This window comes from Marmota marmota, unplaced genomic scaffold (assembly GCF_001458135.2).
Source record: "Marmota marmota marmota unplaced genomic scaffold, marMar, whole genome shotgun sequence".
NCBI lineage: Eukaryota > Metazoa > Chordata > Mammalia > Rodentia > Sciuridae > Marmota > Marmota marmota.
The window spans coordinates 20,956,938-20,971,008 of record NW_026000093.1 but is presented as its reverse complement, the minus strand read 5'-3'; the positions used below and the strand labels follow the sequence as shown (position 1 = coordinate 20,971,008).

The window sequence follows — 14,071 nt, the reverse complement described above, 5'->3', positions numbered from 1 at the left end:
TTTTTTTTTTTTTTTTTTTTTTTTTTTTGGAGGAGAGGTGCAGTTACTGGGGATTGAACCTGGGGGTACTCAACCACTGAGCCATATCCCCAGCCCTGTTTTATATTTTATTTAGAGACAAGGTCTCACTGAGTTGCTTAGCACCTTGCTTTTGCTGAGGCTGGCTTTGAACACATGATCCTCCTGTCTCAGCCTCTTGAGCTGCTGGGATTACAGGCATGCACCACCATGCCTGCCCCTTCACAACACTCTTGAATACAATGGCCACAGAGCCAGTTACGATGTCTTGGAGGAGCCTAGGGCTGGGGACAACAGGTGAAGTATGGCATTGAGGGGACACTGAACTACACAACTTTCTCCTAAAATTACCTAGAGCTAGATGGAGGACACAGATTGTATGCTGACGCACTTGCTATCACTGTTTGAAATTAATTCTTGGTTTCATTGCCCAGCACTTCAATATTTTAGGGTTCTAGGTCAAAAGAGCATACCAAATTAACTGGAAAAACATAGCATATTTAGAGAGATAACATGATCCCTCCTTGATAAATGTATTCTCACTTTTTGAAGAATGAGTTTGCTTATTTATAAACCTTTATATTCTCCAGAACAACTTATAGTAGCTCTAAGAGTACAAAATAGACTTTCGGTAAAATACAGGTATCATGTCTCCCCCTTAATATTAAAGTAACTCAGAAGCTTTTTTTTAAAAACCACTCTAGCCAAGTACATTGGTACATACCTGTAATCCCAACGACTCCAGAAGGCTAAGACAGAAGGATCAGCAATTTACCAAGACTCTGTCTCAAAAAATTAAAAGGCTTAGGGTGTGGTTCGTTTGTAGAGTGCCCCTAGGTTCAATCCCCAATATCAAAAGATAGCAAGAGAGAAAATTACTAGACTCCATCCAGTCTGTCCCACACTGGTCATCATACCCTCCTGTAGAAAAAGACTGTGAAGTCAATTAGTGCTTCTTACTGAAGTTCAGGAAAGTATAGAACATGCTGGAGGAGTCGGTGTGCATTTGTGGAAGTAGGTGAGCAGGATTCAGGCAGATCAGTGCCACCTTTGTGATCTCCAGCAGCTGCTTTCACCAAACTGACTAAGCCTGAGCTTTGCCAGTTCAGTTGTGAAGTCGGGACAATGGAAACAAAAGATATACCTCAGATGCAAGACTTGTGTCTGATCTGTAATCAACACTGAATAAGTGTATCTTCTCTTTAAGCATAACTTTTATTTAAATTGTCATTTCATTGTACATTGGGCTGGCACTGAAGTTTATTGCAGAGACCCTGAAAGTCAACCAGCTTTTCCATCAGCCCAAGGTGAAGTTTGTCTCTTTGCAGGCAACCGTTTGGCAGCTCTCCCGATGACTTGCTGTGTCCACATCCTGCAGCTGAGTCTCCAAGTGATGAGGGAGCTCTCCTGGACCAGCTCTATCTGGCCTTACGGAACTTCGATGGCCTTGAGGAGATTGATAGAGCTTTGGGAATACCTGAACTGGTCAGCCAGGTAAGCATGGGAGCAGGGATGGGCACATTCTTATGGGCACAGAGGTGGCCTTTTGTTTTGTTTTGTTTACAGATAGTCTGCAGTCGGCTTTGTAGACTATATTTTACCTCCTAACAGTCTGGCCCTGCTTTCTTTCTCCCTCTGTCCTGTTGCTCTCAACTAAATTTTTGCCCAAGAAGGAGAAAAGTGAGAATGAGCTTTACTTGTTATGATTTGGGTTATTGATTAGCAGGGCAGAAACTCAAGCCCAGCTTCCGGTTGCACACAGGGAGGGGGCACACAAGGAGCAGAGAACAGAGAAACTGTGAGGATCGTGCCGCCCAGTGACCTAGACCCTCCAGTGCCAGTGGGCATTGGTATTTGGTATTACTCCCATGCTTTTGGGTAGGCATGGACAGTTGTGCTAAAGGAATATTTTGCACATAGGCTAGCAGAAGTGCTTTGAAAAGGGTGGCTTTGGCTCATTAATCAATTTGACCTATATGTGGAAGCACCTGTGAAAATTTGGGGGATATTTTAACATAAATGGGAATGTAAAAAAGTTTACCAATCTTAGTGAGCTTCTTTAGCTTTCCTCCTCTGGTACTTAGTTACTTTAAAATGTAATTCTCTGCTGTGACAGTACCTGACAGCAGTGATACAGTAACCAGCCTAACAGTCTCAAAATGCACCCTGCTGTCTGACTCTGGCAGGAGCTGTATGTGTATGTGTGAAGCAGCACTTCCTGGTGTGCTGTGGGAAAAGTGACCCAGAAAGCCATTACAGTCTGGTCACTGTCTTCCTCTTCACTCAGCATTTATTTTTTATTGCCAAATGTGCCTTCCAAGGTTCAGTCTACTACTTGGACCTTTGGCGTGTCACCAGGTCTGTGAGAAAGGTGATGCAGAGTGAGGGAGACTTCTCTGCAGCATTAAAAATAGTCTTGTCATAATTCCGACAGTTTAGCAGACATAAGTGGGAGTTCAGACTTGTCTATTCATAATGAAAACAACAGAATGGGAAGAAATGACGTGAGGTGTTATATATATGAGATATAACCTGAAGTAAATCAAGGAAGGAAAATGAAGGTTAAGTATTTCCTGTGTGACTGCCTTTGCCTTTAGTATCAGCTAGAATGCAGGTTTCCATATGGTTATTCTTGAGTGTCTGAGTGACATTTAAAAATGTGATCACTAGGACAAGGAATATAGCTGAATGGTAGAATGCTTGCCTAACATGTGTGAGGCTTCCATTCAGTCCCAAGCACTATGAAAAATAAATTTGATCCTTTATTGCTGAGTGAGTTGGAACATTGTTTGTATCAAAACTAGTGTTGTATGGTCATTTAATATTTTATGCTCCTTTTTTCATATTTGTATTATTTCTATTTTGTCTTATCAGATCCATCATCATTATAATGTCAAATTAAACTAAATTATAGAAATGTGGCTAATAGGTAGTTGGGAAATATAAACTACAAATGGACTTCATTTGTTCTCAGGAGAGTCATGTATTATCTTTAAAAATGGAAATTACTGCTGGGCATGTTGGCATATGTTTATAATCCCAGTGACTCAGGAGGCTGAAGCAGGAAGATTGCAAGTTCAAGGCCAACCTTAGCAACTTAGTGAGGCCTTAAGCAGCTTAGTGAAACTCTGTCTCAAAAGAAGAAAGAAAAAGAACTGGGGATGTTGTTCAGTGGTTAAGTACCTCTGGCTTCAATCCCTGGTACCAAAAAATAAAAAATAAAAATGGAAATTATTTAGCATGCATGTGGCCCTAGGTTCAATCCCCAGTACTACAAAAAAAAAAAAAGAAAGAAAAAAAATTACTTAGGTTTTCTGTCTGTTAAAAGTGGGCAAATATTTAAAGTTCTGAGGTAGCTCAACAGTGAGTGACCCCCTGACTGAGGCTTCATCTACATGTTCTAAATTATCATGGAGAAGACAGGGTCCACAGGCTGACCACAGGGTGGTGCTGACCTGACCTACGTTTCAGGATAGCTTCAGGATTACATGGTTGAGCCTTTGAGGAAGAACTAGGACAATTTCAGGCTAAAGAAGCTTGAGAACTCTCTTTTACTGATAGGGTCTTTGCTGCCTGTATGCCATTCCTAGAAGTAGGCAAGGAAAAGGAGAATCCGCCCAAGTACAGCTCTCACCTCTGCGTGTGGATATTCAGGGACACCTGCGTCCGAAGTGTTCACCCTGGGGGAAATCCTGGCGCTTGCTTCATAGATAAAAGTCAAGAAGTAACAAACACATTAACATGTCTAGTGGGTAATTAGTGGACAGTGGCAAAATGTAGAGCATGTAGGAATTATTAACAGCCATAGAGAACAGTTAAATGAGCAAGACACAGCTTCTTACACTGATGAGGAGCTCAGGTCCCAAGTGGAGAGAATTCCTGTAGCTAACTCCACACCTCCCGTCCTGCTTTGTTATTTGTAAATGGGATCGTTTGGTTGGTACCCCAACATTGCTGATCCCAGCTAGACACCAAGGTGTACTTATCTAATTAAAATGATTTATACGAGTATGAATGATCAAGCAAAAAGGACTTAATACTTCTAGGGGATATTTGCGTCCTTAAGTCCAGACCAGGCTCTGATTGGTGGGGTAAGCAGGAGGCATGCTGTAGTCACGCCCATTTCTTCCCTCCTGGTCTCTTCTTTGTTGAACAAAGAAGCATTCTCCGGAAAGAAAATAGAGTCAGGCTAAAGGTATCTTTTATAGTTAAGTTCAGTGTAGGTGTGAGAGAAAACAGCCTTTTATCTACTGTGCTGGTTTAGTGGCTTAATCTGTTTGTTATTTGGGGGTTTTCTCTTCAGAGCCAAGCAGTAGATCCAGAACAGTTCTCGAGTCAGGATTCCAACATCATGCTGGAACAGAAGGCCCCTGTTTTCCCACAGCAGTATGCGTCTCAGGCACAAATGGCGCAGAGTAGCTATACTCCCATGCAAGAGCCAAACTTTCACACCATGGGACAGCGGCCTAGTTATGCTACACTCCGTATGCAGCCCAGACCAGGCCTCAGGCCCACGGGCCTAGTGCAGAACCAGCCAAATCAACTGAGACTTCAGCTTCAGCACCGCCTCCAAGCACAGCAGGTGAGTTCTTCAGTGAGGCCTATACAGTTCGAGGGGAGATAAGAGGACTAACATGGCCCAACAATGCCCCAACTGCAGATATTTTGGGTTAGGGAGGTCTACTTCTTGGGAAACGTGATTTGAAGTAAAGTATATTTTGTTTTTAAAATGCACTGATTCCTATGTGTATGCATTTAGAATCGCCAGCCTCTTATGAATCAAATCAGCAATGTTTCAAATGTGAACTTGACTCTGAGGCCTGGAGTACCACCTACACAGGTAAGGGGGCAAACCAGCCCACAGCTTTTATTGTATCCATTTAGATTGTCTCAGCATTTCTCCTGCCTGACAACCTGAGTGAAGTAATGTGTGGGCCATGAGATCCAGACCCACACACTAGTTCTGCAGTGTCCCAGCTGTCTATTTAATAGTCTGTCGCTTTTTTAGTTCCCTCCTAAACGTGCATTTTTATTGCCAGGTGCCATTGATTCTTGTTATTCATGGGATTTATGTTATATAAAGTCACTAAATTAGAGAATACTAAACTATTGCTCCTCGGAGGAATGCAAGGTTGGGTACCTATAAGCTTTGGTCACATTTTCATCAACCAGTCAGTACATAACCTTGTATTAAATGTGTTTTCTGTTTAAAGGCTTTTAATATGTACATATATGTTGTTGACTCATTAACATTGAACTCACATCCAGTAGACTGTAACTCGGGCCTGAACAAAGCTTATCTAACACCCGGGCTTTCTCCATGATCACATCACAGCCTCTCACACTTAGACAGTGCTTCAACACTGCACTTGGGGGCTATTTTAAACAGTAAAATCACCAACGAAAAGCATGACAGTGTGAGAAACATGGAACCAATTAGGCCACAAAAGGCCCCTTGTTTACAGTATGAGAGCTGAAACAAGAAGGCAGAGTAGCCTTGTTCAGCGTCAGCTGGAGACATGCACGATGGGCATCTGGAACTTTTGCCCCTGTGCTCTTGTCCTTGAGTGGCCACCACAGTGCCGTGAGTATTAATTTAGTGAGTAGGCAACTTCATGTACATGGAAGTCACAAATAAGGATGACTGCCCATGTCTCCTTAGGGGACCCATAAATAACCTCATACTGTAACAAGCACCAGCATTCTTCCCTCATCCTCTTCTCTGTTCTTCCTCCTTACCCTGTCTCCTCTGTCCTGGCTTCTCTGTATGTCCCTCTCAGCCTCTCTTGCTCCACCATACCCCTCTTTCCTTCCTGTGTTCAGCCTTTCCTGAAGTGTTCCTTGTCCCTTTTTGGCATCGTGACTTGGTTTCTTTTTAGATTTGAATGCCCCTTGAAAAACACTAAATTGCCATCCTCAGGGCTTATGTCACAGTCTTCTTATAGAAAGGACTGTGCTTTTGTGAGTCCTATATTTAATGGGTTAATTGATAATAACATTCAGCTTAACCCTGCTAAGTCCTAATAAGTTTTCAGAGTCATTTCTGTAGAAGTTAGAAGCTCCCATGCTCAGCCATCAGTTGTTCAACTAGTATTTCTTTCCATATAAATTTTATTTTTCAAATGATTTTACACAAGCTGGTGCCATTCATTGTCCTATCTAATCTATGACTACCCCCAATGTTTCCCTCCATCTGTTGCCCTTGATTTTAGGCACCTATTAATGCACAGATGCTGGCCCAGAGACAGAGGGAAATCCTGAACCAGCATCTTCGACAGAGACAAATGCATCAGCAGCAGCAAGTTCAGCAACGGACTTTGATGATGAGAGGACAAGGGTTGAATATGACACCAAGCATGGTGGCTCCTAGTGGTATGCCAGCAACCATGAGCAATCCCCGGATTCCCCAGGCAAATGCACAGCAGTTTCCATTTCCTCCAAACTACGGTACTGGACTTACATCCCCAACACCTTTCACCAGTCCTTTCTCCCCAGTGTCCCCCAGTCCTGGGTCACAGCTCCTCTCTCACAGCTCTTTGCATGGCTCCCAGATGAATCTGGCTAACCAGGGAATGATAGGAAATCTGGGAGGACAGTTGGGGCCTGTCAGGAGTCCCCAAGTGCAGCACAGTACCTTCCAGGCTCTCAGCTCAGGTACCACTTTTCTCTGAGTGCAGGTCTTACTTAAGAATGACCGAAGTAAGTGTGTATGTGTAGAGTGTGTCTATCTTATAGAGTGTGAGTGTGTATGAATATATTTGTTGTTGTCATTGTCTGTGAACACAGGTGTATATGTATATATTGATATTTATATTTGAGTTCCTCTGAGTCTGACTCAAACAAATCAATAGATACAAAATACTGAAAGACATAAATTTATATACAATAAATATTCTATAACTTTTGAAGAATGAAGATTAATGATTATACCACATCTTTAATGAATAGCTAATTCTTAGAAAGTGCTATATAGAAACCACAATGGGAGACCTCTTAGTTTTTTTTCCTATTGATTTGTTATTTAATGTCAGTCTTAAGAGATGAGATTCCAAGAGTATAATGTCATAAACATTAATATTTGTGTGCATGTCATGTATAATTAATAGTTGAATTATTAATGAACCTAAAGTGCTTACATTAACCATCAAAATTATTTTTCCTACCCTTGCCTGAATTATGTATAAAAACAAGTATTAAGTCTTTGTGACTAAAATTCAAGTCTCCTATTACTTTAAAGAAACAAACATAATGTGCAGCTTTTTTCCAGCAAAAGCTTAAACTTTTTATAGCTAATTTAAATATTAAGCATGTATGTTTCACAAATCTTAAGCAAAAATTTACTTAATACCATCCCTGAAATATTCTACAAAGTTGCTTCCTTTCTCCCCCCTCTACTTTGTTTGCTCTATTTCCTTATTATTTTTTTTTTTCTTCATACCAGGGATTGAACCCATGAGTGCTTAGCCACTGAGCTGCATCCCCAGCCCTTTTTTTATATTTTATTTAGAGACGGGATCTTGCTGAGTTACTTACAGCCTCACTAAGTTGCAGAGGCTGGCTTTGAACTCATGATCCTCCTGCCTCAGCCTTCTGAGCCACTGGGATTATAGGAGTATGCTGCACCACACCTGGCTCAATTTCCTTTTGTTTTTGTTTGTTCGTTTTTGTTTTTGTGGTGCTGGGGATTTAACCCAGGGCCTTGTGCATGCAAGGCAAGCACTCTACTAACTGAGCTATATCCCCAGCCCCTCAATTTTCTTTTTGATAATTTAGAAGTCTGCATAAAAATTCTTTCTTTCCTTTAAGGGTAAACTCCATTTGCCTCAAAACTAAGCAAGTATCACATGTTGAATATTTTCTTTTATCATTAATCTTGGATAGCACTGAAGTATCAGAGTCCTTTTGAAGGACAAAGTAAGCTAAACATGAATAATAATTTTTCAAAAGCATCCATCTCATCATGGAATGACTTGTTAATAAAAAATTATTCATGTGTTAACTTTTCTTATAGCTGAACTTCAATCCAGTGTAAACCTAAACAATCCTGATGTAGTGGATTAAAGTACTGTTAAATCCACTAAGTTTTTTTAAATATTAAAGACTTTGACATTCAGGTCAAAGATGGATATATATATATAATTAACCCATTGTTGATTTGGAGAGGATTTGAGGCAAGAGTAATATTTTATCTCACCCGGAACTTGGTTGTTAGTATGGCTTCTAGGCCCACCCACCCACACACACACACCACCTACTATAGAGAATCAAAGTGTGGAGATTTTTTTTTTTTTAAGTCTTGCATTTTATCTCAGCTCAAAATCTTTTTCAAATGTAAGTAATTAACCAGCACATGCTCATGTATTTGAAGGTAATTTTCTATGTATATTTAATTTGGAATGTTCTTTTTTCCCCCAGGCTTTATCATAAAACTAATGGTTGCTTTTGAATTTTTGTTTTGTTTTTTAAGGAATAAGTCAGCAACCTGATCCAGGCTTTACTGGGGCTACAACTCCCCAGAGTCCTCTAATGTCCCCCCGAATGGCACATACCCAGAGCCCTATGATGCAGCAGTCTCAGGCCAACCCAGCCTATCAGGCCCCGGCAGACATGAATGGATGGGCGCAGGGGAACATGGGCGGAAACAGGTAATGCCAAGTTTCTGTGTCTTTTTGAGATAATGGTCACCAAGGAAACTTTCTATAGACTACCTTTCTCGTTTCTGTATTTTTTTTAACTTATTTGCTCAAGTAAATCACTAAGTAAGCCAGTTTATTCATCTCAGGGCAGAAGTCACCCAAAATTTGCAAAAGCTTAGCAAAATACCTCTTCTTTTCAAGTAAAAGCGAAAACTCTAAGCAGGTATCACCCCACTAATTTATCACAGAGACTGCTGTGGAAAGGCAGTAACATAAAGCCACCCTTTTTCAGTGCATGTTATAAAAGCAAAATGGAAAGCTCTTCTGATGCAGCCGGAAAGTGGGGAACACACTTCAAGAATTGCTGGGTGGTTCCTGCAGCACTTCCCCTGCTGATTAGGCCTCATCGACCCCATCACCTGATGGCTGTCCTCCCTGGGCTCATGCAGTTTAGTTATTCACTCTAAAGTAAAAGCCCTAGCAACAAGTTCTCAAAACTGCCTGCTTCTGTCTGCCATTGGGCTCTAACATTTTATTGCATCTTCCCCCCTGTGTTCTAGCATGTTTTCACAACAGTCCCCACCACACTTCGGACAGCAAGCAAACACCAGCATGTACAATAACAATATGAACATCAACGTATCCATGGCAACCAACACGGGTGGCATAAACAACATGAACCAGATGACAGGACAGATCAGCATGACCTCAGTGACCTCCGTGCCTACGTCGGGGCTGTCCTCCATGGGTCCCGAGCAGGTAAACATGAAACACCAAGCAGCCTGGTGTCCTCTGATGATAGCTTTTGTCTAATTTTGCATTAACTGTGTCTTTCCACGTCCTTAACATCTTCCTTCAATTCCCACATTTATTTTGAAGACTGTTTTTTCACCCTGTTTTCACCTGTTAGTGAGATTAACAAAAATATTAAGAACAAAATAAACTTGAAAGGATTCCTCACTGCTGAAGAATTTTTTAAAAAATATTTGTTACCTTCACATCATTTACATTTTTTTTTTCATTTGAGGAATTTAGCGATATCTAAAATGAATCTCTAAAAATGGAATGTTGAGTCTGCATTTTACATTGCTTTATTTTGGGTTTGTAGTTTAAGAACTGACTTTTTTCTTAATGTAAACACCAAATGAAAAGCAAGGGACAAACTACCTGACACCCAGTTAGCTTAAAATAGTACTTCATTCATGCAAGGAGGCTAACACAGATAATCCAAGAAGTGTTCCTTTTCATCATTGGAACGTGGGTGCCATGATTTTTGGAAAGGAGTTAGTTTATTTTAATAATTTCATTTGGTATTAAGTATTTCTGTCCCAAAGAATACACCAGGTGGCAAAGAGACTCAAAGCATTTGGTATGGTAAACTGCCAACCCAGAACTCAAAAATAATAATTTTACCATGGCATTTTTATCATGGCATTTACAAAATATCTTAGTTTTTTAATATATATTTTAATACATATGTATATATATATATTTTTTAGTTGTAGATGGACCCAATACCTTTTATTTATTTTTATGTGGCACTGAGGATCGAACCTGGTGCCTCATGCATGTGAGGCAAGCGCTCAACCACTGAGCCACAACCCCAGCCTCAGAATATCTTGTTTTTAAATGGCCCAAAATGTTGTTCATTCTGCTACTGATCCTCAGTGGTTCATTCAAAGTAAAATTGTGGCAAGGACCCTGAATTTTATTTCATATATGGAAAAATTGAGGCATGGGTACTTTAAAGAACGTAAGTAATGAGTCATTATCCGCTCCATGAATTTCAATCTTGTTTTTTATTGTTGTTTTTTCTTAATGTGATGCTGCAGATTGGCCTTCCACATGGAGCTGCATCCTCAGCCCTTTTTATTTTTTATCTTAAGACAGGGTCTCACTCAGTTGCCCAGGCTAGCCTCAAACTATCTCAGCTTCTGAATAACTGGGATTATAGGCATGTAATACCATGCCTGACTGATTAGGTCTATTGAATTCTGATGTTAGTAAACCACAATTTTGTGAAATTTTCCAAAAATGTTACAACTCCTCAAGTGTTTTAGTCTATAAAATAATGATTAATAAATATGTAAGGTGGTGCATAAGGAAATTGAAAGCCCTTTGTAATTTAAGAAAGCTGTATGTTATTTATAACTTTTGCATGGATTTAAAACCTTTTGGGGGAAAGTGGGGAGACTGGATATCATAAAGATATAAGGAAGATTAGTAGAGTAGAAAGAGATTCAAAGAGAGGAGGGACAGGAAAGGAGAAGAATTCTGGAATGAATTTAACAAAACTGTGTGTGTTATGTGAATATATAAAGATAGCACTGCAAATTCCACCTTTATGTATATGTAGAAAGCACCAATCAAAAATAAATCAGTGAGTGAAAGGAAGATCAGTAGAGTAGAAGAAGGGGAATATTGGGAGGGAGGGTGGAAGGGAAAAGAAGGTAATGACGATTGAAAGGGAATAAGTTAAACTCAACCATGTATGATTTAGTCAAAATAAATGCAGCGCTGTTTATAACTATAATGCTATAATTTTAAAATCTGTTAAAAATAAAAAAAAATTTTAAACTTTTTGAATATCAGGGTTAATTTGCAGGCCAAGAAACACAACTGCAGTGTCTTCTGATAAAATCATTTTTGTGTGTATATACAGATGCTGCTGAGCATGGTGATGTACACCTATAATCCCAGCAGCTCCAGAGGCTGAGGCAGGTTTGAGGCCAGCTTTAGCAATTTAGCAAAGCCTTGAGCAACTTAGTGAGACCTTATCTCAAAATTAAAAAGAAAAAGGGCTGGGGATGTGGCTCAGTGGTAGAGTGCCCCTGGTTCAATCACTGGTGTCCACCTGTCCCCCAAAAAGAAATACACACACACACACACACACAACTGCTAACAGATTGTTGGCTTTGTTAGGGTAATTTACAGAATCCAGTGCCGTTTTGGGTATTCACACTTGCTCTTGCTAATTACTAACTTGCCTAAGTGACAAAGATGTCAGGAGATTGCATCTCAGATGACTTTCACAGTCTCAAATATGAGTCATTGGTCTAATATGAACCAGACAAAAGAGTGAATGGCATGAAAATGTTTCCAGTATTATCTCTGTTTTATTTCTGTACAGAGTGCAGATCAAATTTAATTTCAAAAGCAGCAAGTGTATTGCAAGTACTTATTTTTATGCTTCTATATACTCTCCTCAAAATGTATACATGAGAGAATAGGTATAGCGATGAAGTCCTTTTTTTTATCCCCAGTAGGGATGGAGCCCAGTAATGATGTGCAAGTTAGGCAGGTGCTTTACCACCAAGCTACATCCCCACACTTGAAGCCATTTGTATCATGCTTTTCCATATACTCCTAAGAAAAGAATAGGAAGCATAAGGGGATGGTTGTTCTCCAGTGCTCTTTTGGATGTCCCACTATCATGTCTTGTTGCCCTCAGGTTAATGATCCTGCTCTTAGGGGAGGCAACCTTTTCCAAAACCAGCTGCCTGGAATGGATATGATTAAGCAGGAGGGAGATGCATCACGGGTAAGAAACAGCATAAGACTATGGTAGTGAAGTGACATGAATCTTTTGTAGACCAAAATTGGCATAGATTTATTATCAACCAGTACATTAAAGGTGGTTATAAATTATCTCATTTCATTTAGCATACAGTGCTTTTTTGTGAATAGTTGTTTCCTTAAACTCATTGTAATTGATCTTATATTAACGAATCAAGAACCCTAATTTTGCAGAGTATGGTAGCTTGCACCTGTAATCCTAGTGACTTTAGAGTCTGAAGGCAGGAGGATTGCAAGTTCAAAGCCAGACTCAACCACTTAGTGAGACCCTGTCTCAAAGTAAAATTTAAGCTGATCGCAATGTCTCACACCCTTAATGCCAGTGTCTTGGGAGGCTGAGACAGGAGGATCACAAGTTCAAAGCCAGCCTCAGCAATGGCAAGGCGCTAAGCAACTCAATGAGACGCTGTCTCTGATTTAAATACAAAATAGGGCTGGGGATGTGGCTCAATGATTAAGTGCCCCTGAATTCAATCCCTTCAACCCCAAAAAATATATAAATAAATACAATTTAAAAAGGGCTGGGCATATAGCTCAGTGGCAGAGCACTTGCCTAATATGCATGAAATCCTGGGTTCAATCTTCAGTGCCCCCTAAAAAAGTATGTGGAAGATTTAATGACCCCTTTCTGTCCCCGCAACATTGCAGCCAGAATGCCACACCAGGTAGTGTGACTCCAGAGATCCATACCATGCTTGCTGCTGTCATTCACCAAACTGATTCTGGCCAGTAGCTGCCCATTGATGCTAGTCATGGAAAAAATACTGCCTTAATGATTAAAACCCTATAAATGTAATAGGATATAAAAATATCTTAGTAGATTTTTTTTTCTGGACCTACTCGAATATTGAAAGGATTTCTAACATTTTCATCAGTACCATGTAGTATATTCATATGAAATCATATTAGTGATACAAGCTAGGAATGTATATCCTCAGCTTAATCTTATAAAAGTACATTAACTATTTTTCTCTAAGAAGAACCATAATTACAAATGTTCTTCTAGGCTCTGAAGAGAAGTGTGTGCCTGGTCAGGGACTAATGTAATTCTACCTTGACCTCTAGAATTTATGATCTGTCAACTGGTTATATATAAAATCAATCTCAATCAATCTCAATCTCTCTCTCTCTCTCTCTCTCTCTCTCTCTCTCTCTCTCTCTCTCTCTCGTGTATGTTACTAAGGACTGAATTGAACCCAGGGTCACTTTCCCACCGAGTTAATATCTTCAGCCCTTTTTATTTTGAGAAAGGGTCTCACTAAGTTACCCAGGCTGGTCTTGAACTTGTGATCCCCCTGCCTTGCCCTACTGAGTTGTTGGGATTATAAGCATGCACCATCGCACCTGACTAAACCTAGATAATCTCTGTGGCTCTTCTCTGCTAACTGTGCTAACTGTCTGAATCCCAGAAGCAGTAGCTACATGTTCCACAGCATCTACTCTACTGTTTCCCCTCAGAGAACTCAGATCACTTTTGTATTTGATGATTTGCCTTGCCTATTCAGTAATTTTTGTGATTGCAGTGACTAGAACTGTCTTGTCCCATCATTGGGCACATCACTGTAGTATGTACTCAGTATTTGCCAAATAGATAGAAACTTCTGGGAGGAAGATGGGTAATAGCCAAAGAAAATCACTGACAGATATAATCACAGCAACCGAGGAAATACCTACAGCTAACTCCTGCTCACAGCAGCCTTGATAGCCTGTCATCCAAATCATCAGTATATAGCAACCAAACTAGCAGGAACACCCCTAGGACCAAAACCCAGGTTTTTAGCTTGCTGAAGCCAGGGAAAGCACACCCACTAGACCTGGGAAGTATCTTATAGGAGAGAATC

At 40.2% G+C, this 14,071-nt stretch overlaps 1 protein-coding gene across 12 annotated transcripts in view; it reads left to right on the top strand.

The window, feature by feature from the left end:
* The window catches only part of Ncoa2 (nuclear receptor coactivator 2), a 176,052-nt gene that overhangs the window by 155,476 nt on the left and 6,505 nt on the right, over nucleotides 1-14,071 (top strand). For 7 of the 12 annotated variants that reach the window (XM_048783036.1, XM_048783035.1, XM_048783031.1 and 4 more), the window contains 7 exons: nucleotides 1,332-1,512; nucleotides 4,322-4,600; nucleotides 4,778-4,858; nucleotides 6,231-6,465; nucleotides 8,486-8,663; nucleotides 9,215-9,413; nucleotides 12,106-12,195. In XM_048783036.1, coding sequence (XP_048638993.1) covers nucleotides 1,332-1,512; nucleotides 4,322-4,600; nucleotides 4,778-4,858; nucleotides 6,231-6,465; nucleotides 8,486-8,663; nucleotides 9,215-9,413; nucleotides 12,106-12,195 — 1,243 coding nt within the window. The remainder of the gene's footprint in view (nucleotides 1-1,331; nucleotides 1,513-4,321; nucleotides 4,601-4,777; nucleotides 4,859-6,230; nucleotides 6,466-8,485; nucleotides 8,664-9,214; nucleotides 9,414-12,105; nucleotides 12,196-14,071) is intronic. The other 5 variants (XM_015485855.2, XM_015485852.2, XM_015485856.2 and 2 more) reach the window with 2 other exon arrangements.